The sequence below is a fragment of the Thamnophis sirtalis genome, unplaced genomic scaffold (genome assembly GCF_051295495.1).
Source record: "Thamnophis sirtalis isolate CommonGarterSnake01/CBP01778 unplaced genomic scaffold, rThaSir2_p1.2 scaffold_2, whole genome shotgun sequence".
NCBI lineage: Eukaryota > Metazoa > Chordata > Lepidosauria > Squamata > Natricidae > Thamnophis > Thamnophis sirtalis.
The window spans coordinates 52648058-52674922 of record NW_028261382.1 but is presented as its reverse complement, the minus strand read 5'-3'; the positions used below and the strand labels follow the sequence as shown (position 1 = coordinate 52674922).

Below are 26865 nucleotides of genomic sequence, written 5' to 3'. Positions count from 1 at the left end.
CCATGGAGATTCGAACCCTCACCACCCTCCAGGCCTTCCGCAAAGCCCTCAAAACCTGGTTGTTCCGACAGGCCTGGGGCTAAAGAGCTGTTGCCCCCGTCTCGAATGGTATGACTGTTGTGTGTTTTTAAATTATGAATTGTTATCTTGTTGCTTTTAAATCTTTTTGTCTGTATTCCCCTCCCCGGTTCGAGTTGTGCGCCGCCCTGAGTCCCCTTCGGGGGGAAAGGGCAGCATATAAATTTAATAAATTGAATTGAATTGAATAAACACCGATAGCACCAATCTAACACTACAGTTAATTCTCTTGGGATCAGTATGTCTTAATTAAAAAAAAACTTTCATAATATTTTGAATCAGAGGATACTTAGGGTAGGTTTCCAAACCATTGCACTGAATCTGTAGAATCAAACCTCCTGCTATGAGACATCATTTCACCTGAAGTCAGGTCAGCCTCATCCTGCTGGCACTTAGAATACCTGCCCAAGCTTGCCTGTTTTAGAAAGACCGATGGAAAGGTATTCCTCAGCATAATTGATGCGTCTCTGATGTTGCTGTAGGTTTTATTTTAGGTTATGGTTCTTTTACTACTTTAATCCTGTTTGCTGTACTGGGCTGCCTGCCGCTTAGAATCACTTACAATCGAAGCAACTTTCACGCCTAAATTAGGAAGAAAAATGCGGTTATCTGTGGTTCTCCTGCAACCACAAGAACGAGTCTCTCCCGTTCCTTTAGCAACCACCTTCCACCACAACCTTCGTCCTGAATCAAATCAACCAGCTGCCCACGCTGGGGACGACCCTCGTCATGTCGAAAACCACCCCCGTGACCAGTACCAGACAGACCATCACCGTAGCCAAAATCATACAGACCAGCACCACCACGCGGCCCTCGGTCACGCTGCCCGTGGCGCGCAACACCCTGACCACTCCCGTGCCCAAGGACCAGATCCAGCTGAAAGACCTCCTCAAGAACAACAGTCTTAACGAACTGATGAAACTGAAGCCTCCGCCCAACATCGCTCCCCCGGTGGCCACCGCGGCGAGTAAGTAGCGGAGTCGTCTGAATGGACGTTGACGGGCGGGCTTTGGGGTAATAGCAATAGCAGTAGTAGACTTATATACCGCTTCATAGGCCTTTCAGGCCTCTCTAAGCGGTTTACAGAGAGTCAGCATATTGCCCCCAACAATCTGGGTCCTCATTTTACCCACCTCGGAAGGATGGAAGGCTGAGTCAACCCTGAGCCGGTGAGATTTGAACCGCTGACCTGCTGATCTAGCAGTAGCCTGCAGTGCTGCATTTAACCACTGCGCCACCTTGGCTCTTGGGTAGGGAACGGTGTGTCGCTTCAACTGTTCTGACCCAGCTCTCCCAAACAGGACAAAGCCTCATGTTCATTTAGGTAGAGAGAAAAAGAAAACTAAAATGGCTGGATGTTAAAAAACATATTGAGGGTCCCAAATGTTGCCTTTTTTACAGAAATAATACTTGTGTCCCCAAACGTGGTAAACGCCACTATGCTTGGTAAGATCCCTTCCGTTGTTGGAACAGGCTATGGAGTTTCCTTTCTCTCGCCCCCCAAACCTGGGAAATTTGGTGTAATCTCCATCCAACTTTGGTGCCTTTAGCTTTTGCATCCTCCTGGTAGCTGTGAATTTAAGAGTGGCTTGAAGCTCATCTGCACGGTGGTGTTTTGGTGAATAAAAAGTTTGCCTCTCGTTTACACCGACTTGGAGAAGGCTTTATTACATCATAGACATTTTCCTTAACGTTTAATCCTTTGGGACGTTTTCCTTTCAGCCGATATGAGTAACGGTGCTGTTAAAAAGGAGACTTCAACTAAAGAGGTCACCAGGATCTGGGTAAACGATCTAAAAATGAGAAGCTTCTCTCCTACCATGGTAAGTACAACCCCGAATTTATATTTATATATGGCTTTATTTGGTTTTTGTTCGTCTCACGTAATGTTCCTGTTTCAATGGAACCCTGCCCCTTAAACTCTGAAATCCTAGAGCTTGACGTGTTGTATAGAGTGATTTCTTTTTCATACTCGGTTTCGTGTATTTGATCATGATATTGCAAGCTTTTTTGGAGAAGTTTTGTAGACGTGCTGTTTACCAATGAGGACCCTGTTCAGCCTTTTTAAAATATAATATACGGACACATTTCAGGCACACATTTCTTTGCTTCAAAGCAACAAACTATAGGCATAAGTGGGTTATGCAAGACAGACACACACACAAAAGTATTTCAAAATCTCTTCTGGTGGAAAATAACTGGACTTAGAAGGAGAACACCTTAAAAGTAGCATTCTGAAACTCGGCGAGAAGACGGTCATGAGGTTAGACGTGTGTGTGTGTCTGCTCATACTTGAACTTTCCTGCTTTGTGTGAGACAAAGAGTGCAACACCCTCTGATCTTTCCTGCAGAAAGTGCCCGTCACAAAAGAGGAAGAAGAACCGGAGGAAGAGGACGAAGAAGAAATGGGCCACGCGGAGACCTACGCCGAATATATGCCCATAAAATGTACGTCTCCTCCGGCTTTTTAATCAACATTCACTATCCGAATGTCCAAGGTGGAGAAACGCCGCCTTACGCAACCCTTTTGCCTTTTGTCCCGCAGTAAAAACCGGCTTGCGCCATCCTGATCCGGTGGTGGAAACCAGTTCCCTCTCCAGCGTGACCCCTCCTGAAGTATGGTACAAATCCTCCATTCCGGAAGAAAGCATCGACAGTGGTTGGCTTTCAGCCTTGCAGCTCGAAGCAATTACTTACGCAGCACAGGTACTGGCTTTGTCAGAGGCTAGCTACAAATTCGTGCCCATCCCAAAGCCCACCAAAAACTCAGACCGAAGACATGTTCTTGCCACAGATATTGTAATGTGTTTTGGTTGTGGCTCAGGGGTTAGAACGCAGGACCGCAGGCTACTTCTGCTGCCTGCCGGCTGCCTGCAATTTGGCAGTTCGATTCTCACCGGCTGAAGGTTGACTCAGCCTTCCGTCCTTCCGAGGTCGGTAAAATGAGGACCCAGGCTGTTGGTTGCAAGAGGCTGGCTCTGTAAACCGCTTAGAGAGGGCTGGAAAGCACTGGGAAGCGGCATATAAGTCTTTAAGTGCTATTGCTATTTCTGAAAAAGCAGACTTTCTCCCATTAACAGATACCATGCTTAATTGGAAAATAGCCTAGATCAGGGCTTCTCAACCTGTGATCTGCAGACACCTGGGGGGCCGAAATGTCACAGGGTTCCGTAAAGACTTGAAGAAATGTTATGATTTAAATCTTGAGTTAAGTCTTGGGGGGGTCTGTGGCTACAAAAGGGGCTCCGTGTTGAAAAAAAGATTGGGAACCCCCTGACCTCGATAATCAATCTATAGAACACTCTTCCCATTCTCACGAAGCAACCTGTTTCCAAAATGTAACCTGTAGCTTATATATTACTTCTTGAATTCCTCCTAGTTTACTAAATTGACTACATACCGTATTTTTCGGGCTATAAGAGGGACTTTTTTTGTATCCCAAAAGGGGGTGAAAATCCCTGTGCGCCTTATAGACCGAATATTCTGAAGCACCGGTCATTTTTTGGGCTCTGCACACCCTGTTTTGGGGCCTTTCTTGGGTCCATTTTCAGGCCTGTTTTCAGCCCCAAAAATGGGCCCCAAAAAAGCCTCAAAGCTGGTCAAAATGCCTCGGAAAAGACAAAAAGAGGGCTAAAAATGGGACACTTGGAGGCCAAAACCCTTTTTCCCCATCATATGCATCATATAGTCAGGTAAGTTTTATAATCTGAAAAAATACGGTATTTCCCTCATACGTGCACCATGGCATTAAATGCCTTCTTTATATTCCTTCACTGCTCTTATCTGTGTACTCTAGGCCACACGCTAAATAAATTCTGTCACTTCCCCGTAGCAACACGAGACATTCCTACCAAACGGAGACCGAGCTGGCTTTTTGATAGGCGACGGTGCCGGTGTAGGGAAAGGAAGGACCATCGCCGGCATCATTTATGAAAACTACCTCCTGGGTAGAAAAAGGGCAGTCTGGTAAGTCTCCCACTCGGGCACCGGGGTCGGTAGGGGGCTGTTCTCCTTGTCACTGGCTTTGTCTTCATGGTGGGCCTGTGTCGCCTTTGTCCTCTTCCAGGTTTAGCGTTTCAAACGACCTGAAATACGATGCCGAAAGGGACTTGAGAGATATTGGTGCCAAAAACATTTTGGTCCATTCATTAAACAAGGTGTGGAAATATTTTACTATTGTACAGTTGCAGCAAAAAAAAAACCACACACAAACACACGTGCATTAGGTACGCTTGTGTGAGATGCATGCCTGATGAATGCTTTGTTTTGGAATTTAAATCAGAAACCTACCATAGATAGTTTTGTTACTTTGTGGGTTGCTGAGTTGGGAAGTAGGGTAACAATCGCTCGTTCACAAATTATTTTTCGGGTTAATCGTTGCAGTAGGCAAGTTTTATGTTTTGAAGGTCATAATGGGGAGGGGGGTTTCAAATCCTCAGTTATTGAAATACGGGGGAATTTAATTATGCAGAATAGTATTATATTTTCTGCATTCTCCCGTAAAAATGTGCAAAAATTAAATTAGAAACCACTTGCTAGAATTTGTGTATTTATAGCATCTCATTGGACAATTTAGCTGCCAAGATGAATTGTTCCTGGAAAACATATTTAATATGTGACACATAAGATAGTCTTTCTCAGTTTAATGAAACTTGTATACAGTGACAGAGTAAAGGGTGTTCTAAACAAAAAATACCAAAGCAGAAACTTCTGTGGGAATCTTAACAGCTTTCTGATTTATTTGAGCACAATAAAATTATTATTTTTTCTTTTTAAGACACAGTTTTTAATGCTATTTGGCGTTGAGTTAGGGAAGATAATGCGTGCACGTTTGAAATGGAACAGATCATCTTTCATATCTCTTGTTTCTGCTTTAGTTCAAATACGGGAAAATTTCTTCCAAGCACAATGGAAGCGTGAAGAAGGGGGTCATCTTTGCGACTTATTCTTCACTTATCGGGGAAAGTCAGTCCGGCGGAAAATATAAAACCAGGCTGAAGCAGCTTCTTCATTGGTGCGGAGATGACTTTGACGGAGTGGTATCCTTTTCCGGTTGCTAGATTGGGGCAATATCCCTCTTATTTAATCAGCATCTTTTGATTGGTGTCTGATACTCTTTTATAAGTTGCATTTTTCAATTCCAAGGCTATCAAAAATTTGGAAAGCAGATAATGCCTCCAGATAGTGGCGAACCTCCAGATAAAGTAATTTTTCAGTTTTCAGACGTCCCCAGAATCACCAACAATGACTTCCCTGGCTGGGGAATTCTGGGTACCGAAGGTCACATGTCAGGAAGTTACCACAGTTGAAAAACACGGCTCAGTTTTGTATCTCGGCTAGTTGATTCCTAGAAGGTTGTGCTGATTTTTAAATCGCCATGTTTGCCTGGAATAGTTCGTTGAAACGTTTGTTAACATCCCTTACTTACAGCGGATTTATTGTTCAACATTGGTAAAATAAACATAGCTAATTGATGAATATATATTAGTTATAGAGAACAATTTCTGGCTTCCATTCAGGGGAATGCTTACTGTGCAACTTAATACATGTGTGTTTGTGAAATGTCTTGTTTCTTAACCACGTCCTCAGATCGTGTTTGACGAATGCCACAAGGCTAAAAACCTTTGCCCAGTTGGCTCATCAAAGCCAACTAAGACAGGCTTGGCTGTTCTGGAACTGCAGAACAAGCTTCCAAAGGCCAGGGTTATTTATGCTAGCGCCACAGGTAAGTGATCTTTCCATCATGTGAACGTCGAGTGGATTGCAATGCTGTTTTCGTAGGGGGTAGGGGGAAACCTGGATAATTTTCTTTTTTTTTTTAAAACGTTTCCTTTCAGGTGCTTCAGAGCCCCGGAACATGGCATATATGAACCGCCTTGGGATCTGGGGGGAAGGGACTCCATTTAGGGAATTCAGCGACTTTATCCAAGCAGTTGAAAGACGGTAAGTTTGTAGGGCTTGGCTGGTGTTGTGTCAAAATGGGAGAAGCCATCGTCGGAAGCATTGGCGCAGCTTCTCAAAGTTCCAGCAGATCCCTGTGAGGAATAATCTCCCTTTAAAAATTGTCTTTTTTTCTTCTTCTTTTAATCTTCAGAGGCGTGGGCGCCATGGAAATAGTTGCCATGGATATGAAGCTAAGAGGAATGTACATAGCCAGACAGCTGAGCTTCTCCGGGGTCACCTTCAAAATAGACGAAGTTCATCTTTCTCAGCACTACGTCAAAATGTATAATAAATCTGTGAAAATGGTAAGCCTTTAAAAGGGAGAAGTTGGCAGTTCTCGGGACGCTTTGAGAAAGATCACGGCATTAACTCCTTGCAGGAGAAACCCCAGTGAATCTTTGGAACGGTGTAAAGACGAACAGGAACAGCGTGAAATAGCAATAGCAGTTAGACTTATATACCGCTTCATAGGGCTTTCAGCCCTCTCTAAGCGGTTTACAGAGTCAGCATATCGCCCCCACAGTCTGGGTCCTCATTTCACCCACCTCGGAAGGACGGAAGGCTGAGTCAACCTTGAGACGGTGAGATTAGAACCGCTGAACTGTAGATAACAGTCAGCTGAAGTGGCCTGCAGTACTGCACCGTAACCACTGCGCCACCTCACCTCCTATTCCATTCCATTCCATTCTATATTTCTATTCCATTCCATTTCATATTTCTATTCTACACCAAAAACCTCTTTCTCAGGTTTTCTGCAGGCGTTTTATCCCCCATCCCAGAAGGGGCTTAGACAGTAAAGAGTTGCCGGATATTGTAGATGTTTCCTCCACTCCGAGGAAATCATTCGATGAACCCTATGCAGAGTTATTGGAGCAAGGAGCAGCTGTAGTCATGCTTAAACTACGTTGTGATTGGTAGAATATAATCACCTTTCCTAAACTTAAAACCTGACATTTCGGTAGATTGTTTATAGAATACGATTTATCCATTACTGAAAAACAGTGGATTCCAGATATATATTTTTAAAATTAGAAAACTACTACCCAAAATTTAAGAACTAAGACTTTTAAGAAGCAGTAGTCTGCGGACTTTCTCAATCATCCAGATCATGGTTGTCCCAAAGGTGCTTTTTTCGAAAAGTCAGCTGGACTTCACTTGGTGCTTTCTTTGAAAACGTTTCACTTGTCATCCAAGAAGCTTCTTCAGTTCTTCAGAAGTATTTTCCCAGCCCAGTTCTTCAGAACCGAACCGAAGAAGCTTCTTGGATGACAAGTGAAACGTTTTCAAAGAAAGCACCAAAAAAAAACCCAGTTTGCCTTTTCGGTGGGGCGGGGGGGGGAACCCACCTTTGGACAGCAGTCGGTTTAGTCTAGCATCCTGTTCTGACCCCCACCTTGCCTGTTCGGAAACGAAAGCCAAACAGAACTCCAAAGGAATGTTTTTATCAGTTCCCGGCTCTTGCTGGCTGCGAGCCCAAAATAAAGACAGATAAAATGCTCTGGCAAAAATCTTCATTCAAACTAATACAAGACAGGATTACATAAATCAAGACACTTATCCAAATGCCTTTCTCAATGGTTGCACACGAACGGAGAACGTGACTAGAACAGGAATGTAACGGAATGAAACATTGACTTCTGCAACCAGGGCGTGTCACCACCATCAGTCTTTTATCCGCAGGAGGAGACCCTAACGAGCAACAGCTGCTCGTTATCCTCTCCTGTGAGTCGGTCAGCCCTGCATCCCGAAACAACTCACGGGAGGTTTCTGCTGAGTCACAACAGCATCCCATCCTCCCATTTTATATTACTGATCCTTTTATGCCGCTCTGAAAACTCTGCTTTCCTTTTTTTTCTTTTTCCAGTGGGTAAGCGCCAGGGAGAAATTCCAACAGGCCGCTGACCTCATTGACGCCGAACAGCGCATGAAGAAGTCCATGTGGGGCCAGTTCTGGTCTGCTCACCAGAGATTTTTTAAATACCTCTGCATTGCATCCAAAGTTAAAAGGGTGGTTCAGCTGGCCCGGGAAGAGATCAAGAATGGCAAGGTGAGCTAGGCCTTGACTTGAGCTCCTGGGATGACAGGTGAAGCACCCGTCCGATGTTGTAATATAGTTCCTTGTGTAGGTGTGAGACACCCATGGCCCAGTTCATAACGGGGCATGCAGAGCCACGCTGAACCACACAGGAGAAAACAAACTCCTAAAACCCCATAACATCCTGATAGTTCATAACATAACATCCTGAGATGTACCCTACCAATGACATCCAGGATTTGACCATATATAGACAGAACTTCCCTGAGCAGTAGATTAGCAATTGTAGTTTGACAGGCTGTCTTAAACCACATGCTGATTGCTCCTCCTGCCTTTGTCCTATCTCAATAAAAGGGGCTCCCAGACCCCCAATCTGGGTCGCCCCATCCTGAGAAAGATCGTGTCCTGTCTTTTCTCCACATTGGCCTCATGGACGAACCACGGGAACATCACATTTGGTAGCAGAGGATGGTTACTTCGCAGCCCTCCATGTTCAGAAGATCTTAAAACCTCCCCCGTGTTTTCCTTCCCACAGTGCGTGGTCATTGGGCTGCAGTCCACAGGAGAAGCCCGGACCTTGGAAGCTTTAGAAGAAGGCGGCGGGGAGCTGAATGACTTTGTTTCCACAGCGAAGTAAGCCCCCCTCCTGTCAATCCTGCAGGTTTCGGCTCTTCAGGTTCTTCCAAAATTCAAGAGGGCAAACTTAGAAACATCGGGTGGGCCGCACAAGAATTTGGATTCGTTTTATCAGCAGTAGTTCAGAAATTTGTGGCTTCCATTCTCCACCTCTAAACCAATGTCCTTCAAAGTATGCTGCCTGGGGGGGGGATTCTGGGAATCGGAAGTCTGCACATTTTAAAAGTTGCCAAGTTTGGAAGACACTTACCTGTTAAACAATCCGTGATTTCAAACTGATGAACTGTTTAATAGCAAGTATGTGCTGTGTGGCTAAGGCACGGGGGCCGAGACGCTGAGCTTGTCGATCAGAAAGGTCGGCAGTTCAGCGGTTCGAATCCCTAGCACCGCGTAACGGAGTGAGCTCCCGTGACTTGTCCCAGCTTCTGCCAACCTAGCATGTAAAAAATGCAAGTGGAAAAATAGGGACCACCTTTGGTGGGAAGGTAACAGTGTTCCGTCCGCCTTCGGCGTTTAGTCACACAGGCCACATGACCACGGAGACGTTTTCAGAAAGCGCTGGCTCTTCAGCTGAGATGAGCACCGCCCCCTAGAGTCGGGAATGACTAGTACATATGTGCGAGGGGAACCTTTATGTGCTGTGTGTGTTAGCTGGAGGTGTCAGGTCGCGAAGAACTGGTGCAGTGCATCTCTTTGAGGTTACATATGAAAACTCTTCTTTAATATTACGGTAACACTCTGAAAGGAGGTTTATGGTCCGTGAGAAACCAGTAACGCCCCCACTTTTTGACTGAGAAGAATATGCTAAACCAACGAGTCATATTTTGCCAGAAAGATGGGTTTCCTATCGCAAGGCAAGGGTGGGCCGATTTAATGCTTCTGTCTGTTTTGTGCCCTAGCCCCCTCAATTCTGTCTACGCTGGGTGATGCTCTTGGGCTGGCTTTAAAACACCGCTGTTGTTTTTTCTCTCTCTCCGAACTGTGCAGGGGGGTGTTTCAATCCCTCATTGAGAAACATTTCCCAGCTCCCGATCGGAAGAAACTTTTCAGCTTGCTGGGAATTGACCTCTCCCTCCAGAGTAACAACAGCTCTCCCCGGGACAGTCCTTGCAAGGAGGATAAAGTAAAGAAACGTAAAGGTAAAAAACGGAGCCCGTTTCGTTGCCGTTTTAATTTGGTACCATGGATGCTATTTTAAACAGATGTGCTATACCCATCTAAGGGACGCAGTGGCTAAGAAGCTGAGCTTGTCGATCGGAAAGGTCGGCAGTTCGACGGTTCGAATCCCCAGTTCCACGTAATGGAGTGAGCCCCAGTTACTTGTCCCAGCTTCTGCCAATTTAGCAGTTCGAAATCACGTAAAAAATACAAGTAGGAAAATAGGGACCACCTTTGGTGGGAAGGGAACAGCGTTCCGTGCGCTTTCGGCATTGAGTCATGCCGGCCACATGACCACGGAGGCGTCTTCAGACAGCGCTGGCTCTTCGGGTTTGAAACGGAGATGAGCACCGCCCCCTAGAGTCGGGAACGACTAGCACATTCAGATTAGAATTCAGACACGGAGAGATAATTCCTTCTTTTAACTTTGTTTCTTTTTGAGGAAACCTAAAATTCCCAAGGAAAACACACTTGAATTGCGTGAATTAAGTCAGCAGAATCTCTGCACGGTTTTTTCATTCAGTGTCTTATTATTATTATTCGGTTCCTCCAGATTCCTCCCTGTGGCGATGCGCCTTGAGTTCAGAAAGTCACTTTTCTTCTTTCGCTAACCAACCCCCCAAGTATCGAGCTGCCCCCCTTTCTGAAACGTCCTTTCTTAACTTCCGCTTTAAAAACAGGAGAAGAAATGACGAGGGAGGTCAAGAAAGCCCGTAAGACTGGCGGCCTGGCCGGGAGCAGTTCTGACGAAAGCTTCAGCGAATCGGAGGCCTCCGAGAACGAAGAGAGCGACAACGAGAGTTCTCGCTTCTTAAGCTCGGGAGACGACGATGACTTCAACCCCTTCAGGGACGAATCTAGCGAAGACGACGAGGACGGTGAGGCGATTTGGGTCTTCCTCACCTTTGCGACTTCAGGTGGGGATGTGATTTTAGGGTAAAGCTGGTTGGGTTTTGCTTGCCCACTTTTTTCCCCTCCCCCCTTCCTCCCTCTCAGACCCTTGGCTGATCCGGAAAGAACACAAGAAAAACAAAGAGAAGAAGAAGAAGAAGAGCATAGACCCCGACTCCATTCAGAGTGCCTTACTAGCATCTGGCCTCGGATCCAAACGGCCAAGTTCTCTCTCCTCCACAGCCGTAACCCCTCCTACGAATGTCTCCGGTAAGTCACCCAAAGAGGGTGTCCTCTCACCTGTTTTGGCTGCCAGGAAGTTTCTGCCTGGCAAAGGAAAGCTGTAAAAATCTGCAAACAAAAATCAGAAGTCGCTTAATTTATTTATTTATTTTTATTTATTTTATTATTAAAATTTATATGCCGCCCAATCCCGAAGGACTCCGGGCGGCTTACAAAAAGAAGAAAAGGAAGAAAAAAATAAGAAAAGGACAGAATTTAAAATCACAAAACCACATGCATTCGTTCTAATCGGGGCTGGACCTCAACAATGAGGTCAACAGCCCCAGGCCTGCCGGAATAGCCAGGTTTTAACAGCTTTCCTGAAGGCCATGAGAGTGGGTAAGGTCCAGATCTCTGGGGGTAGCTGGTTCCAAAGGGCCGGAGCAGCCACAGAGAAGGCTCTCCTCCGGGGGCCCGCCAGCCGACATTGGCTGAGGGCATCCGAAGGAGGCCCACCCTGTGGGATCTTACCGGCCACTGGGAGGTATGTGGCAGTAGGCGGTCTCGTAGGTACGCTGGCCCTAAGCCATGTAGGGCTTTAAAGGTAATAACCAACACCTTGAATTGCGACCGGAGACCAATTGGTAGCTAGTGCAGCTCGCGGAGGACAGGTGTAACGTGGGTGTAACCTCGGTACACCCAATATCGCTCCCGCGGCCGCATTCTGCACTAGCTGCTTTTTGCAACTGGCCAATTTTTTTTTTTATATTTGAATTTTTTTTTATAAGATAAACATTTAAAACATTGGACATAGGGGGACATTTCTGGCAAAAACGTTTCCATATAGCGATTAGATCTTACAACAATTACATTTTATATCCATTACGTAGTCAGATTACCTGTCCATTGATCCTTTCTTTTATATAATTGCTAACCCTACAAATACATATCCGATTCCTACCTATCACACCTTCTTAATACCATATTTTCCAGTTCTTAACTTGTCTGTGTTTTTCTGTCCCGGCCTTTTCCCCTCATTTCTAACCATCGGTATCCTTTGTCCCAGATTTCATGGTATTTTGTCTCACCCTGGTCTTTGTGCTCTAGAGTCAGTCTGTCCACTTCTGCTCACGTCAGTATCTTATTTATTATTTCTTATTCCGGGGGAGTCTCTTTATTTATCCATTTTTGTGCAAAAACCAGTCTTAAAATATGCAGCATTAAATGCAGCCCACCTTTTGCCATGTTTTTTTCTTTTGGGATCCCTAATAAACATAATTCTGGCCTCAACTCCATCCTTTCATTTAGCATCTCTTCCAAATACTTCCTTATCTGGTGCCAAAAAGCCCGAGCTTTTCGTGCACTCCCACCACAACCGGCCAATTTTATTGAAAGGCTTAGCCTTCCATGCGCCGAACTCTTTTCATAAAACTTTGTTGCAAAATAAATGGTACCAAACCTCTCCTGAATCCATGGATCAACCTGGCTCCCCTTCTAAGAGTCTAACCCCTCCCCCCCTCCCCCTCTGTTTTGGCACTTCGCAGCACCCAGTAACACCCACACCAGCTACGTGACGAGCCAGGATGCCGTGGAAAGGGCCCAGCAGATGAAGAAAGAATTGCTGGATAAACTGGAGAAGCTCTCCGAAGACCTCCCTCCCAACACGCTGGATGAACTCATCGATGAACTGGGAGGCCCCGAGAGCGTAGCCGAGGTAGGCCACTTGGATGACTCGGGAAGGGAGGCTTTTAACTAAGGAGGAAGCGTCTCCTCCTACAAGGAACGGTTAGAATAATGGTTGTGACACAAGAGGCCTGGCCTTAAAAATAGGCAGCTTCTCACTGTCGGTGCTCTGACCCAGCTCCCCAAACACGACAAACCGTCTGAAGTGAACTCAAAAGATCCCTTTATTAGGCGAGCCAGAAGCCCCGGCAAAAGGTTTCTCTCTCACCGCTGGCTAACAAGTCTGTCCGGCCAGGAGATGACTAGTTGTCTGCCACATCTATTCATCTCCGCCCCCTGCCTTTGATCCCCAGAGCTAGGGTGGGGCTTTGCTAGCAATGATGGCTTTTCCGTCCCGAGGACCGGCCCATAGATTTCCACTGCTCTCCTTTCCTCTGCCACATCTATTCATCTCCGCCCCCTGCCTTTTATCCCCAGAGCTAGAGTGGGGCTTCGCTAGCAGGAGTGATTCTTCTGTCCCAAGGACCGGCCCATAGATTTCCACTGCTCTCCACTCCTCTGCCACACCTATTCATCTCCGTCCCCTGCCTTTTATCCCCAGAGCTAGGATGGGGCTTTGCTAGCAGCAGTGGCTCTGATGTCCCAAGGACCAGCCCATAGATTTCCACTGTTCTCCTCTCCTTTGCCTTCTGTGCATCCGCATATCAGGCACTGGACTCATTTGTTCCTCCTCTTCCTCATCAGCCACCTCCAGACCTGGGGGCTGTTGACTCTCCACCTGAGGGCTGACAGACAGCCCAGGCTTCCCCTCTGTCTCTCTCTCTCTGCCAGCTCCATTCCCATTTCTCCCTTGGAGTTCTCAGGTTGCCTTGATGCTGACCCTGATCCTTATGCCTCCTCCTCCTCTGATTCGGCTGCTGGAGGAGCCGACAGGCCGCAACAGTCAGACTGGAAAGATGCGATGCGAAGCCAGCAGAATTTGCAGCTATGACAGATTCGCTTAAATTGTGGCGAGCTAGATCATAAAACAGGGCAACACCTACCTTGCTTAGGAACAGAAAATTTGGCCTCAGTTATGGTCGTAAGTCAAGGCCTAACTTTATGCCCCCCAGTAAAGTTTCTTCTCGGCGTGGCCTTGAGGAGTTAATCTGACAGGTCTTTAGAATTATTTCACGGGCCTCAACGCTTGGCGTGGCCTGCTAACGCGACTCGCTCTTCTGAAGATGACAGGTCGCAAAGGAAGGGTCGTGAGCAACGACGACGGCAGCATCTCCTACGAGTCGAGGTCGGAACTCGACGTCCCTGTGGAAATCCTAAACATCACCGAGAAGCAGAGATTCATGGCTGGAGACAAGGTACCTTTTGCTCTCTTCAGGCTCGAAATATTTACATTTTCAGCAAGCTAAAAAAAAAAACCCCAACCCTCGTTGGTGCTCTGGACCAACGTAGAATTCTTTCAGAGCTACAGTGTCCAAATATAACTCTCCTCTTCTCTTTTTGAAAGTTGAAATTGTTCACCTAAGAATGCAATAAGTCCATCCTTGCTTGGAATTGGTTTGTGTCAAGACAGGTGTGCTTTGGCCAAGGAGGTTTGGCTTGCACTCTGGCGAGAAAAGTGTGATCAGTGCAAGTTGTTGATCTTAGGAACATAGCAATAGCAATAGCAGTTAGACTTATATACCGCTTCATAGGGCTTTCAGCCCTCTCTAAGCGGTTCACAGAGTCAGCATATATTGCCCCCAACAACAATCCGGGTCCTCATTTTACCCACCTCGGAAGGATGGAAGGCTGAGTCAACCCTGAGCCGGTGAGATTTGAACAGCCGACCTGCAGAACTGCAGTCAGCTGAAGTAGCCTGCAGTGATGCATTTAACCACTGCGCCACCTCGGCTCCTCTGCCCAGGGCTAATTTTCCTCCTCGGGAAAACTGACACCGATAAAACATTTGCGAGAGACATTTCCTAGGTCATGCGGGAGGAATAAAACTAATTGTCAGGTTTCCAACTGATGAAACCCCTTCAAAGAAGAAATGCACAAAGTCCGTCTCCCCCCGCCCCCCAAATTCTTTTATTTAGGAAAACATCCAATTGGCAAAGTCTGTTGTAATTCCAGATCTGACACAAACCGGAATTACACCATATAATATTGTAAGTTAGAAACATCCCTCCCAAGTCAACATTCCTCCAATAAACACTCAATCCACATTGCCCGGTGTCTTCAAACTCCACCTTCCGTTCTGTTTAACTGTTTAATAAATTTATAGGCCGCCCAATCCCGAAGGACTCTGGGCGGCTTACAGAATACATATTTAAAAAGAATAAAAAATAGAAAGAAACAGATTAAAAAAATCACTTCATGCACTCAATCTAGGCGGGGCTGGACCTCATTTCGTTCTCAGCAGGAACATCCTCTGTTCCCAAGGGAAAGAAGCTGGCCTAAACAAAACAATCCTATATATTTGCCCCCCCCCCCCCTCCAATTTAAGAATGTGGCAAGCCCGAATTTTCCCCTTCCATAGTAAAGAGAAGGAAAAGGAATAAATGAATGTAATAGAGAGCTAAATAAAATGCCTACACCTATGTCAAATTCGGGCTCGACACTTAACTGCTAAAGAAAAAGTGATATCTTCCTCAAGTATATTGCATTATGTTTTCACGACCCAAAGTTTCCACTTATAAATCTCAGTTTCTTTCTCCTTTCTTCACCTCTACCTCCTTCTGCCTTGCCAGAACATCGCCATCATCTCCGAAGCCGCCAGCTCAGGCATCTCTCTGCAAGCAGACCGAAGGGCCAAAAACCAGAGGAGGAGGGTCCATATGACCCTGGAGTTGCCGTGGAGTGCCGATCGGGCAATTCAGCAGTTTGGTGAGTTAGCTTGAGGTTGGCTGGATGTGGAAGCAGGGCCTTTAGTACTTGGGTACAAATCTGCCTTTTCCTTCCATCTCCAGGACGAACTCACCGGTCCAACCAAGTGACGGCCCCCGAGTACGTCTTCCTAATTTCTGAATTGGCAGGAGAACAAAGATTCGCCTCCATTGTTGCCAAGCGGCTGGAGAGCTTGGTAAGAAATTTGCCCGGCGGATCATTCATTATATCCATCCCGGTTTTAGACCGAATAGAATAGAATAACAGAGTTGGAAGGGACCTTGGAGGTCTTCTAGTCCAACCTCTGCTTAGGCACTTCAGACAAATGGTTGTTCAACCTCTTCTTAAAGACTTCCAGTGTTGGAGCATTCACAACTTCTGGAGGCAACTTCTGTTCCACTGATTAATTGTTCTCACAATCAGGAAATTTCTCCTCAGTTCTAAGTTGCTTCTCTCCTTGATTAGTTTCCACCCATTGCTTCTTGTCCTGCCTGAAGAATAGCTTGACTCCCTCTTCTTTGGGGCAACCCCTGAGATATTGGAAGACTGCTATCATGTCTCCCCTACTCCTTCTTTTCATTCAACTAGACATGCCCAATTCCTGCAACTTTGACAAAAGGCGATCTCTGTTATTTTTTAAAAGGAAATTGCTGGTCTCTCAGTTTGTAAATCAGCTTTTCTTTTCTTTTTTCTTTTAAACAGGGAGCTCTCACCCACGGAGATAGAAGAGCAACAGAAACTAGAGATTTGAGTAGATTCAACTTTGACAACAAGGTAAAAATTGCCATCCTTTCCTGCTTCTTAATTGGTGCCCAGTACGTACGTACGTACATACATACATACATACATACATACAGGCTCAGTGGCTAAAACACTGAGCTTCTTGATCAGAAAGGTCAGTGATTCAAATCTTTAGCACCGCGTAACTGAGTGAGCTCCCGTGACTTGTCCCAGCTTCTGCCAACCTAGCAATTTGAATGCACGTTAAAAATGCAAGTAGGAAAATAGGAACCACCTTTGGTGGGAAGGGAACGGCCTTCTGTGCGCCTTTGGCGTTGAGCCACGCTGGCCACATGACCACGGAGACGTCTTTGGACAGCGCTGGCTCTTCGGCTTTGAAACAGAGAGGAGCACCACCCCCTAGAGTCGGGAACGACTAGCACATATGTGCGAGGGAAACCTTTACCTTTAACCTATAGGTAAATGAATATGCATAAACTGTAAAACTGGTCATATTCTGTATTGCAAAGATAATTGTTGGATTTTTTCCCCCCCACTCTGAAATTAGTATGGCCGAAATGCGTTGGAAATAGTCATGAAGTCCATTGTGAATTTGGATTCCCCGCTAGTGTCTCCACCAGCAGATTATCCAGGAGAGTTTTTTAAAGGTAGGTTTTGTGGGGGCGTTTCCTCAGTCGTTGAAATAAAATTTTGAGAAGGCCCTTTTGAATTGAGATTGGATTGCTTCTTTATACTTCTCCCCAAAAAGCACAGCTAAGTTCCCTTAGCAGTTTCTGGGATGATTGTAGATTCTTATTTTCAACCAAAGACACCAAACATTCGTTTCTGATTAGGGCATTCCAGCCGTTTCATGATTCGATATTTGGGCAGGAGACATCTTGCCATCTCTTTCTGCTGCTAGATTTCTTTTTGAAGCCTGCAAGAGATCCTAATTTGTTTTCAATTTGGGGGTTCTGATTTGTACACCTCCTTATGCAGTTAGGGGGCTGTCTTGTAAGGCTGAATTTAACCTCTCTTTTCCTTCCCAGATGTTAGGCAAGGTTTGATAGGTGTCGGCCTAATCAATGTCGAAGACCGGTCTGGAATTCTTACTCTTGACAAAGGTACTTCTTTTGCCACGCTTGGCAATTTCTTTCTGGAAGTATTTCTTTGTTACCTCACGCATTACTCAGATTTGGGGTTACTCTTGCTCAACACTGATGGGTGGGAACAGACCCTGATTGTTTTCTCACCAACCTCACCTCATTTCCCATTTTTTTTTAGATTATAACAATATTGGGAAATTCCTGAATCGGATCCTGGGCATGGAAGTCCACCAACAGAACGCGCTTTTCCAGTATTTCTCAGACACGCTAAACGCAGTCATCCACAATGCCAAGAAGAACGGGAGATACGACATGGGCATCTTAGGTGAGGAGGCATTTCCAGGGTGGGCAGTACAAGCTAGTCCTCGACTTACGGGCCACAACGGAGCCCAAAATCTATGTGGCTGAGTGAGACAGTTAAGTGAACACTTGGTGATCGATTCATATTTACGACGGTTGCAGTGTTCTGGGGTTATGCGATCTTTTGCGACTTCTGACGAGCACAGTCAATGGAGAAGCCAGGTTCACATAACAACCGCAGGGATTCACTTACTGGTGGGTAAGGAAGGTCGTAAAGTGGGGCAAGACTCACTGAACAACCGTCTCCCTTGGCAAAATAAATTTGGGGCTACACTGTGGTCATACGTCAAGGACCTCCTTGTGTGATGTGTCAGACGCCGGTCTCATTCTTTCTTGCGATTTTTTTGTTTTCCCAGATTTGGGATCGGGAGATGAAAAAGTGAGGAAAGCAGACGCTAAAAAATTTCTAACCCCAGGCTATTCTACCTCTGGACATGTCGAATTGTACACCGTAAGTCCTCACTTTCAGTGAGTAAACATTGTAACAAGACAGTTCAGCAGATTCATCACCATTTAACTTCCAGATAAGCAAGATTAATGAGAGGGTGAAAGTCTTGTAAAAATGAAACTAATTAAAAAGCTTCTGCTGGCCGATTGTAAAACAAGTGATAAGGATGCTCCTTTGAAATTTTGAGTTCTTGTAACAATTAACAAAAAAGTATTCATTATTACCGGAGAAACCAGCCTGCTCGGCGCCATTTTAAAAGCCTCTTAAGTAAATAGATTTTCAGAGGAGAAAAAAAAAAGAAGCTAAAATCTTGATAAACAATTATTGTCCACGCAAACGGATCCACCTCTGGCTTTCTTCAGAAGAACGTGGAGTTGGCCACCAACCATGCTTTCTATCCCTGTTTTCTAGATAAGCGTGGAGAGAGGCATGTCTTGGGAGGAAGCAACCAAGCTTTGGAGTGAACAGCGCGGGCCAGAGGACGGGTTTTACTTATCGCTTCAGGTGAGGCTCCGCTTTGAAAGCCTGGCTTAACGCCTAGCAACATTCTTCAACCGTGTCAGCTTTGACGATGTTTAGGTTTCAACTCCCAGAATTCCCCCAGCTAACAGAATTTATCCAGGGTTCCGGTTCTAAAATTTGCCCTTTTAGCCAAGTTTTGGCAGCTAACAGCCACACATTCTGTTGATCGCATTTTGTACAAAAAAGGACTTCGGCTTTTGCGCTCGGTCCGGGTTTATTAAACGAGTAACTTAGGAGTAACCTCAACAGTATTTTATAGCAATAGCAATAGCAGTTAGACATATACCACTTCATAGGGCTTTCAGCCCTCTCTAAGTGGTTTACAGAGTCAGCATATTGCCCCCAACAATAATCCGGGTCCTCATTTTACCCACCTTGGAAGGATGGAAGGCTGAGTCAACCCTGAGCCAGTGAGATTTGAACAGCCGAACTGCAGAACTGCAGTCAGCTGAAGTAGCCTGCAGTGCTGCATTTAACCACTGCGCCACCTCGGCTCTTTTCCAGGAGGTACAAAAAGGAATTTGTCTTTCTATTTTCATTTTTTTCTCCCCCAGATACGAAACAGTAAGAAAACCGCCATCCTCATGAAAGAGGTGAACCCAAAAAAGAAGCTTTTCCTGGTTTATAGGCCAAATACCGGAAAGCAGTTGAAACTGGAAACCTACTCTGAAATAAAGAAAAAATATAAAAAAGTGAGCCTCCTTTATAAAGTTGCCTTTTTCATCCTGTGTGTGTAACTTTTGCTTGATTGCAGATTTAATTTGCGTCTTTAAAGGCTTGAGAAAGAAGCTCAACTCATTGCTCCCGAATAGGTTATTGGCCAGATATGACTGTGAATAACTGCTGTGCGTAATTCTAGGTGTCCTCTGACGATGCTGTGACTCACTGGGTAGAACAGTACACCTCGTCGGCGGACACGTGCACACATGCTTACTGGTAAGTTATTTTTGGGGGTGGGATAGCGTGTGTCCTCAAAACAGGGGGGCTGCTCTCAAAAATGAACTCCAGTGGGACTTCCCAATCAAAACCAAACGGAAAGGTTGAACTCAGGGTTTGAACTGCGGGGGTCCTTGATGCTCTCTGAGCTTGGTACTTGTCTTGCAGACGTCTCACGGCCCAACTAGGTCACATCGTCAGTGCTGGAAGGGAAGAGGAGGTTGCAGAGTGGAGAAGAAGGGTTGTAGGGTCCTCGGTGCTCTCTGAGCTTGGTTATTTTCTTGCAGACGTTCCACGACCCATCTAGGGAACGTCATCAGTGCTGGAAGAGGGAGTAAGGTTTGCTCTCTGTTTATATACATATCAGTGTTGGTGGGAGGGTTCTTGGTTATTCCTTGGTTAACCTGTTGTTGACTGAGGGGGGGGGGTGTAGTTCCTTGATTGGGATATAAACAGAAGGCATCTTCCAGCACTGATGATGTTACTTAGTTGAGTCAGGAAACGTTTGCAAGAAAACCCACCAAGAGAGCACCAAGGACCCCATAGTCTTCCTTCCCTTCCTCCCTCCCTCCCTCCCTCCCTCCCTCCTTCCTTCCTTCCTTCCTTCCTTCCTTCCTTCCTTCCTTGATGATGTTACCTAGTTGGGTCACGAAATGTCTGCAAGAAAACCCACCAAGATCAGAGAGCACCAAGGACCCCACAGTCTTCCTTCCCTCCCTCCCTCCCTCCCTCCCTCCCTCCCTCCTTCCTTCCTTCCTTCCTTCCTTCCTTGATGATGTTACCTAGTTGGGTCATGAAATGTCTGCAAGAAAACCCACCAAGATCAGAGAGCACCAAGAACCCCACAGTCTTCCCTCCCTCCCTCCCTCCTTCCTTCCTTCCTTCCTTCCTTCCTTCCTTCCTTCCTTCCTTCCTTCCTTCCTTCCTTCCTTCCTTCCTTGATGATGTTACCTAGTTGGGTCATGAAATATCTGCAAGAAAACCCACCAAGATCAGAGAGCAGCAAGAACCCCACAGTCTTCCTTCCTTCCTTCCTTCCTTCCTTCCTTCCTTCCTTCCTTCCTTCCTTCCTTCCTTCCTTCCTTCCTTCATGATGTTACCTAGTTGGGTCATTAAATTTCTGCAAGAAAACCCACCAAGCTCAGAGAGCACCAAGGACCCCACAGTCGTCGTCGTCCTCCTCCTCCTCCTCCTCCTCCTCCTCTACTCTCTGCAAACCCCTCTCCCTTCTAGCACTGGTGATGTTCCCTCGTTGGGTCATGAAACGCCTGCAAGAAAACAACCCAGCCTCCAGAGAGAGTCCCAAGGACCAAGCACTGAAGGAGTAACTTTGTGGCCCTCGTTTTCTCTTCATTCAATCGAAGGATTTACACACTGCTGAATTTCCTCGTTTTGCTATTGTGATTCCGTAGGATTCTTTTTAAAAAAAAATCAGATAAAACTGACGCTCCCAAAATCAGACATAGTTTTCTTTGGGAGCCCGTCTTTTGACTTGTGTCTTTGTGCAGGAAACAAAAGTCCATATTCAGTTCTCGGTTTAAAAAAAAAAGTAATAATGGAGCAGTGACGCCACCTTCCTTCCTTTCCTCTTTTCAGGAGGGGCAACTGCAAAAAGGCGGGCCTGGGTCTCGTCTGCGAGGTCGGCCTGCGCTGCCGGACCTACTACGTCCTCTGCGGTTCTGTCCTGAGCGTTTGGACGAAAGTGGAAGGGGTCCTTGCCTCCGTGAGCGGCACAAACGTCAAAATGCAGATTGTTCGCCTGCGGACCGAGGACGGCCAGAGAATTGTAGGCAAGTATGGCAGCTTGTCGGATCAGAAAGGTCGGCGGTTCGTAATCCCCAGCGCCGCGTAACGGAGTGAGCTCCCGTGGCTCGTCCCAGCTTCTGCCAACCTAGCAGTTCGAAAGCACGTAAAAAAAAATGCAAGTAGAAAAACAGGGACCACCTTTGGTGGGAAGGGGAACAGCGTTCCGTGCACCTTCGGCGTTGAGTCATGCCAGCCACATGACCACAGAGGGAGGGAGGGAAGGGAGGAAGGAAGGAAGGAAGGAAGGAAAGAGAGGGGGAGGGAGGGAGGAGATGGGAAAGGGAAAAAGAGAAGGAAGGATGGTCTGGAGTTTAGGAAGGAAGGAGATAGGTTGGAAGGAAGGAAGAAATGAAGGAAAGAAGGAAAGGAAGGAAGGAAAGAAGAAAGGAAAGAAGGAGATAGGTTGGAAGGAAGAAAGGAAGGAAAGAAGAAAGGAAGGAAGGAGATAGGTTGGAAGAAATGAAGGAAGGAAGGAGGGAAGAAAGGAGATGGGAAAGGGAAAAAGAGAAGGAAGGATGGTCTGGAGTTTAGGAAGGAAGGAGATAGGTTGGAAGGAAGGAAGAAATGAAGGAAAGAAGGAAAGGAAGGAAGGAAAGAAGAAAGGAAAGAAGGAGATAGGTTGGAAGGAAGAAAGGAAGGAAAGAAGAAAGGAAGGAAGGAGATAGGTTGGAAGAAATGAAGGAAGGAAGGAGGGAAGAAAGGAGATGGGAAAGGGAAAAAGAAGGAAGGATGGTCGAGTTTAGGAAGGAAGGAGATAAGTTGGAAGAAAAGGAAGGAAGAAAGAAAGAAAGAAGAAGGAAGGAGGGAGGGAGGAAGGAAGAAGAAAAAAAGAAAGAAAGGGAAAGGAAAGAAAGAAAGGGAAAGGAAAGAAAGAAAGGGAAAGGAAAGAAAGAAAGGGAAAGGAAAGAAAGAAAGGGAAAGGTAAGGAAAGAAAGAAAGAAAGAAAGAGAAAGGGAAAGGAAAGAAAGAAAGGGAAAGGAAAGAAAGAAAGAAAGAAAGAAAGAAAGAAAGAAAGAAAGAAAGAAAGAAAGAAAGAAAGAAAGAGCCATGGTGGCACAGTGGTTAGAATGCAGGATTGCAGGCTAATTCTGCTGACTGTCAGCACTTCGCTCAAGGTTGACTCAGCCTTCCGTCCTTCAGTCGAATGAGGACCCAGATTGTTGGGGGGAAGAGGCCGATTCTATAAACCGCTTAGAGAGGGCTGTAAAGCACTGTGAAGCGGCCTATAAGTCTTTTAAGTGCTACTGCTAAGGTCCTAAACGATGGGAAACAGACCCAAGACTTGCAGCTGAAGCCAACAAATGTTGGTTTGTGAAGCCAGACAGAGGCTGCCTCGCCGTTGACTTCACCCCCCCACCCTTAACTGTGTTGCAGGCTTGATCATTCCAGCAAACTGCGTGTCTCCCCTCGTCAACCTCCTGTCGACGTCCGATCAGTCACAACAGCTGGCCGTCCAGCAGCAACAGCTCTGGCAACAGCACCATCCGCAGAGCATCGCCCACTTCAACAGCGCATGAGAACAGATTCTCTCTCCCCGTCTCCCCCCCGGTGGTGTTTCGGCTCGACCGCCCCCCCCCCCCCTTCCAAGCGTTGCGCTTTTGAATTTTCGTTTCCTTTTTGGGGCTCCTCCTCCCCGTTTATTTTTATTTTTTTAACCCCCCCTTTTTTTCTTGGTTCGAATGATCAGGGACAGATTCCAAAGAAAACCCCCTTTGAGTTCCGTCGTGTGCTGGTTTTTAACTCCGCGGAAGGGACGCAGAGCGGCAAGACGAGAGATCCAGCGGGAAAAGCTCCAGCTTTGCTTTACGGCGGTCACCTCCTCATCCTTTTTATTTTAAATCCCTCCAGGAATTTACAAACATCTACCCACCCCATCCTTCTACTTTTAAGCGGCAGGCTTGACAAGATTTCCTGAACCTGCTTGTCCCTTCCTTCCACTCGCTCCTTTTTTTGACGCTCAGGGTTGGACCACGGGGGCCATGCTGTGGGAGACGTCCTGCTTGGAAACTGTATATATATGTATGTGTAGATATATATATATATATATATATATAAATATTGGCCGCAACAGAGGTCCCAAATTATATTAAAGAAATACATTTTATTTAAAGAAGCAGCATGAAAGCCTAGGTGTTCGCAACCTGCATTGAGAGAAAAGGACTGTCATCCATAGAATTGCATTTCGATATATTTCCCCCCTCCTCCCCCTTTTCTTCCCTCCCCTCCCCACCCCTTTGAAAGGCCTCTGCCCTGGATATATATATATTTTTCTCCTCCCTCCCTCCCTCTCGCATTCCTTCCTTTCCTTTTTTGGGGGGACTTTGCATATCTGTGTGTACAAATGAAACCACCTTCGTTTTTTTTAAAAAAGGAAATTGCTTTTAAAAAAAAGGTTAATGGTATTCCTATAATGCAAGATGATTTTGAAAAGAAGGGCCTCCTTTCCCCCCTCCAAAGTTTCCTTTATTTTTTTCAGGAAACTAACGTGCAAACTTTATTGTTTTTCCCCCCCAATTCCCACCGCAGTCCCCTTCTTACAGTTTTTTTTTGGGGGTGGGTGGGGTGGTTTTTGTTGTTAAATATACTTTACTTGAGCTGTAGACTAGATGAGGAGGAGGCAGCCCGACCTTAAAGAGTTTTTCTTTTTTAAAATTTTATTTTATTTTCTGTTGCTCCCCCCCCCCCCAATAACTTAAATACTTCCTGTTTTACGTCTGTAAGACATTGTAGAGTTGATCCTGGAACTGTTTAAAAAAAAAACAAACTGTATATGTACAAAATGTGAATAGTCACTTATCTAAGAATATTGGGTAAGTTCTTTCTTTTATTTTTCTTTTTTTTTTGGTTTTTGTTTTTTGCCTATAATAGTAGATGTTTATAAGTGAAGGACAATGTTTGTTATATTTCTTGCTCGCACAGGTTGCACTATGAAACAATTTTGAGATTGTATAAACCTGTCCACCCCCCACCCCTCCCGCTCCGCCCTGCAAGGTAACCCCCCCCCCCCCCCCGGGGATCTTGCGGGTTATCGAAATTAAAGAGAAAAAAAAAAGGACAAAAAAAGAGGAAAAAAAAAACATTACTACTGTTCTAACCAGCTTTTTTTTGGAGTCTTGTGTTTGGTTGAGGGGCGACCCCGCGGGATCCTCGTAATGTTAAGAATAATCCGCCGAGCGGTTTTTGCCAGGGCAATCGAGCCCCTTTCCCGCCCCCCTGTGGGGAGGGTCCCCGTTGAGACTGCGTGATCTACCCCACTGCTCCTGCCTTTTGCCCCCACCCCCTTCTTTCTACTCTGCCTTTGCGTGTTGCCAGTCGTGAGCAATGTTTAAGCATCCGTTCCTCGTATCATCCAAAGGGGATTAAAAAAAAAAAGGTTTTCGGGGGTACCCTCACCCCTTGGGTGGTGAGAATTTAACATTTCACCCCTTGGGTGGTGAGAATTTACCATTTTCATACATTTGGGGAAGAAGCGTCCCCCGCCTTGTTCAGCTCTGTGAGTGAATTTTATTTGCTCCGTTTTTGAAAGCTGCTTTTCCTTTTATTTATATCTTATGGCCCTTCCAACAGATGCCCCGGGGCCGGCTGATGAACAGCTTAAACGTTGAACAATAAAAAGAAAAGAAAAAAGAAAAATTACACGATCCAAGAACTGTGTGGCTTTTTCCCTTCCGAGGGTCCTGCATTCTTCTGAAGGACTAGAACTTGGGGACTTCCAACTCCCAGAATTCCCCAGCCGTCCATCCTTTAAAAAAAACAACCAAATTTTTCCTGGCTTCAAACCTCCCCCGGGGAGATTCACACGTGGCAGGAAACTCGGGGTGGTCCCTTAGCGTTGAGTTTTCTAGGCGGTGAAGGGAGAACGGCGGCCAGGCCACGCCATTGAGTCTAACCCATTGGGGGCACCTGGTTGGGGAAGGGTGTCAGGGTTCCAAATAGCATCCGAAAGTAAATCAGAGTCCGAGGCAAAATATTGCTCAAAGTTCCGATTTATTAAGAGAGCCACGTTGGCACATCTGGGGAAACACGAATCTGAAAGCGTCCCGGTTTTCCCCGCCCAGTTAAAAGTTCAAGATCTTGCCCCCACCCCACCCCATAAGTCCATCACATGGTCTGATCTTCCATTGCCATGCTGGCAGCTTCCACCCATCCAGTTCCGGCCAGCTGCAGAGACAAAGGATGACCTTGGCTTTCTGGAAAGAATGTTGTTATGGCTACACAGCATCTGACTCCATACAATCCCCGCTCCCGTTTTCCCACCATAGAAACTGCATAGTAGAATCATAGAAAGCCTGACTAAGGGAGCTTCTCTACCCCTGCTGCTCCCCCTGGGAGTTGAAGGTCTCTGGGGCGCATTGGCCTGGTGCGTGTTCTGTTTTTGTAGTCCCAAGCGGGCGGCCAACATCCTGTCCCAAAGGCATGGCAGAGGTGTGAAGGATCTCAAAGGCTAGATGGTTGAGCTCAAAGCTGAGGAACCTCAACCCAAAGGACGCATGACTGGACCTCCATGGACCTCTCTTGCAGGAGGCACGAAGCCTGGATATTGTTAAGGCGCGGAGCAACGTGTGAATCCAAGCCCTAGTTGAACCGTCCAACGTGTGAATCCAAGCCCTAGTTGAACCGTCGACTCCGATGTTGCATCGGGAGCAATGGCCACACTTCAAAAGAGATAGGAGCCCTTAAGCTACCAGCAACGTGACAATATATTAACTAGAAATGCATTCTTGATGCAAAACCTGCCCTTGATTCCCCCACACAAATGGGCAAAACCAGATCATACTTGGAATTAAATAAAGGGGTCCTTGCAAAGCATTTACTACCCTTCTCCCCCCCCCCCCCAACTTGCACCCGTTGTAAATCTTGAGAGATGCAGCCTGGGCTTTTTTCCTGCTTAGTGGAACTCATTTCTAGCCCAAACCAGGTGTTTCCTTCCTTTTGCCACAAGAAGGAAGGAAGGGGAAAAAAGGAGGAAAAGGAAAGATTTTACAGAGCAGGATGGCAAATGAGATGCTCCTCCTCCCCCCCCCCCCCGCCAAATAGCCCCTCACCCAAGATCTCTCCTGCCAGCCCTGAAATACAAACTGTCTGGCCCCCTCCTCACCTGGAGGAAGACTACCACTCCCGCCATTGAAAAAAACGCCAGAAAACTTTCCTCCTTGCCCTCTTCTTCCTTCCCCTCTTCTTCCTTCCCTTCTTTCCACTCCTCCCTTTTCTTCCCCTGCTTTTTCCTCCCCTCCCCCACCTTTTCCTTCCCCACTCTTCTTCCTTCCCTTCTTCCTCCTCTTCCTTGCCCCCTCCTTCCTCCCTCTTCATCTTTCCCACTCCTCTTCCTCCGTTTCTCTCTCCCTTTCCCCTCCTCTATCCCTTCCTCTTCTTCCTTCCCACTCCTTCCTTCCTCGCCCCCTCCTTCCTCCCTCTTCATCTTTCCCACTCTTCCTTCTCTTCCTCATCCCCTCCTT

The 26865-nt window shown here is 46.3% G+C and overlaps 1 protein-coding gene across 1 annotated transcript in view; it reads left to right on the top strand.

Annotated features, from left to right (window-relative positions):
- The window catches only part of SBNO1 (strawberry notch homolog 1), a 28876-nt gene extending 5338 nt beyond the window's left edge, over positions 1-23538 (top strand). The window contains exons 3-31 of the mRNA XM_087705534.1: positions 736-1045; positions 1801-1901; positions 2430-2526; positions 2624-2784; positions 3911-4044; positions 4145-4235; positions 4956-5117; positions 5668-5803; positions 5916-6021; positions 6173-6326; positions 7886-8068; positions 8592-8689; positions 9680-9831; positions 10531-10728; positions 10847-11011; positions 12508-12677; positions 13870-14001; positions 15376-15511; positions 15595-15707; positions 16214-16285; positions 16800-16899; positions 17281-17355; positions 17516-17662; positions 18054-18148; positions 18557-18649; positions 19222-19359; positions 19527-19603; positions 21200-21393; positions 22784-23538. Coding sequence (XP_087561660.1) covers positions 736-1045; positions 1801-1901; positions 2430-2526; positions 2624-2784; positions 3911-4044; positions 4145-4235; positions 4956-5117; positions 5668-5803; positions 5916-6021; positions 6173-6326; positions 7886-8068; positions 8592-8689; positions 9680-9831; positions 10531-10728; positions 10847-11011; positions 12508-12677; positions 13870-14001; positions 15376-15511; positions 15595-15707; positions 16214-16285; positions 16800-16899; positions 17281-17355; positions 17516-17662; positions 18054-18148; positions 18557-18649; positions 19222-19359; positions 19527-19603; positions 21200-21393; positions 22784-22926 — 3933 coding nt within the window. The 3' untranslated portion in view covers positions 22927-23538. The remainder of the gene's footprint in view (positions 1-735; positions 1046-1800; positions 1902-2429; positions 2527-2623; positions 2785-3910; positions 4045-4144; positions 4236-4955; positions 5118-5667; positions 5804-5915; positions 6022-6172; positions 6327-7885; positions 8069-8591; positions 8690-9679; positions 9832-10530; positions 10729-10846; positions 11012-12507; positions 12678-13869; positions 14002-15375; positions 15512-15594; positions 15708-16213; positions 16286-16799; positions 16900-17280; positions 17356-17515; positions 17663-18053; positions 18149-18556; positions 18650-19221; positions 19360-19526; positions 19604-21199; positions 21394-22783) is intronic.
- Positions 23539-26865: the final 3327 nt, after the last annotated feature.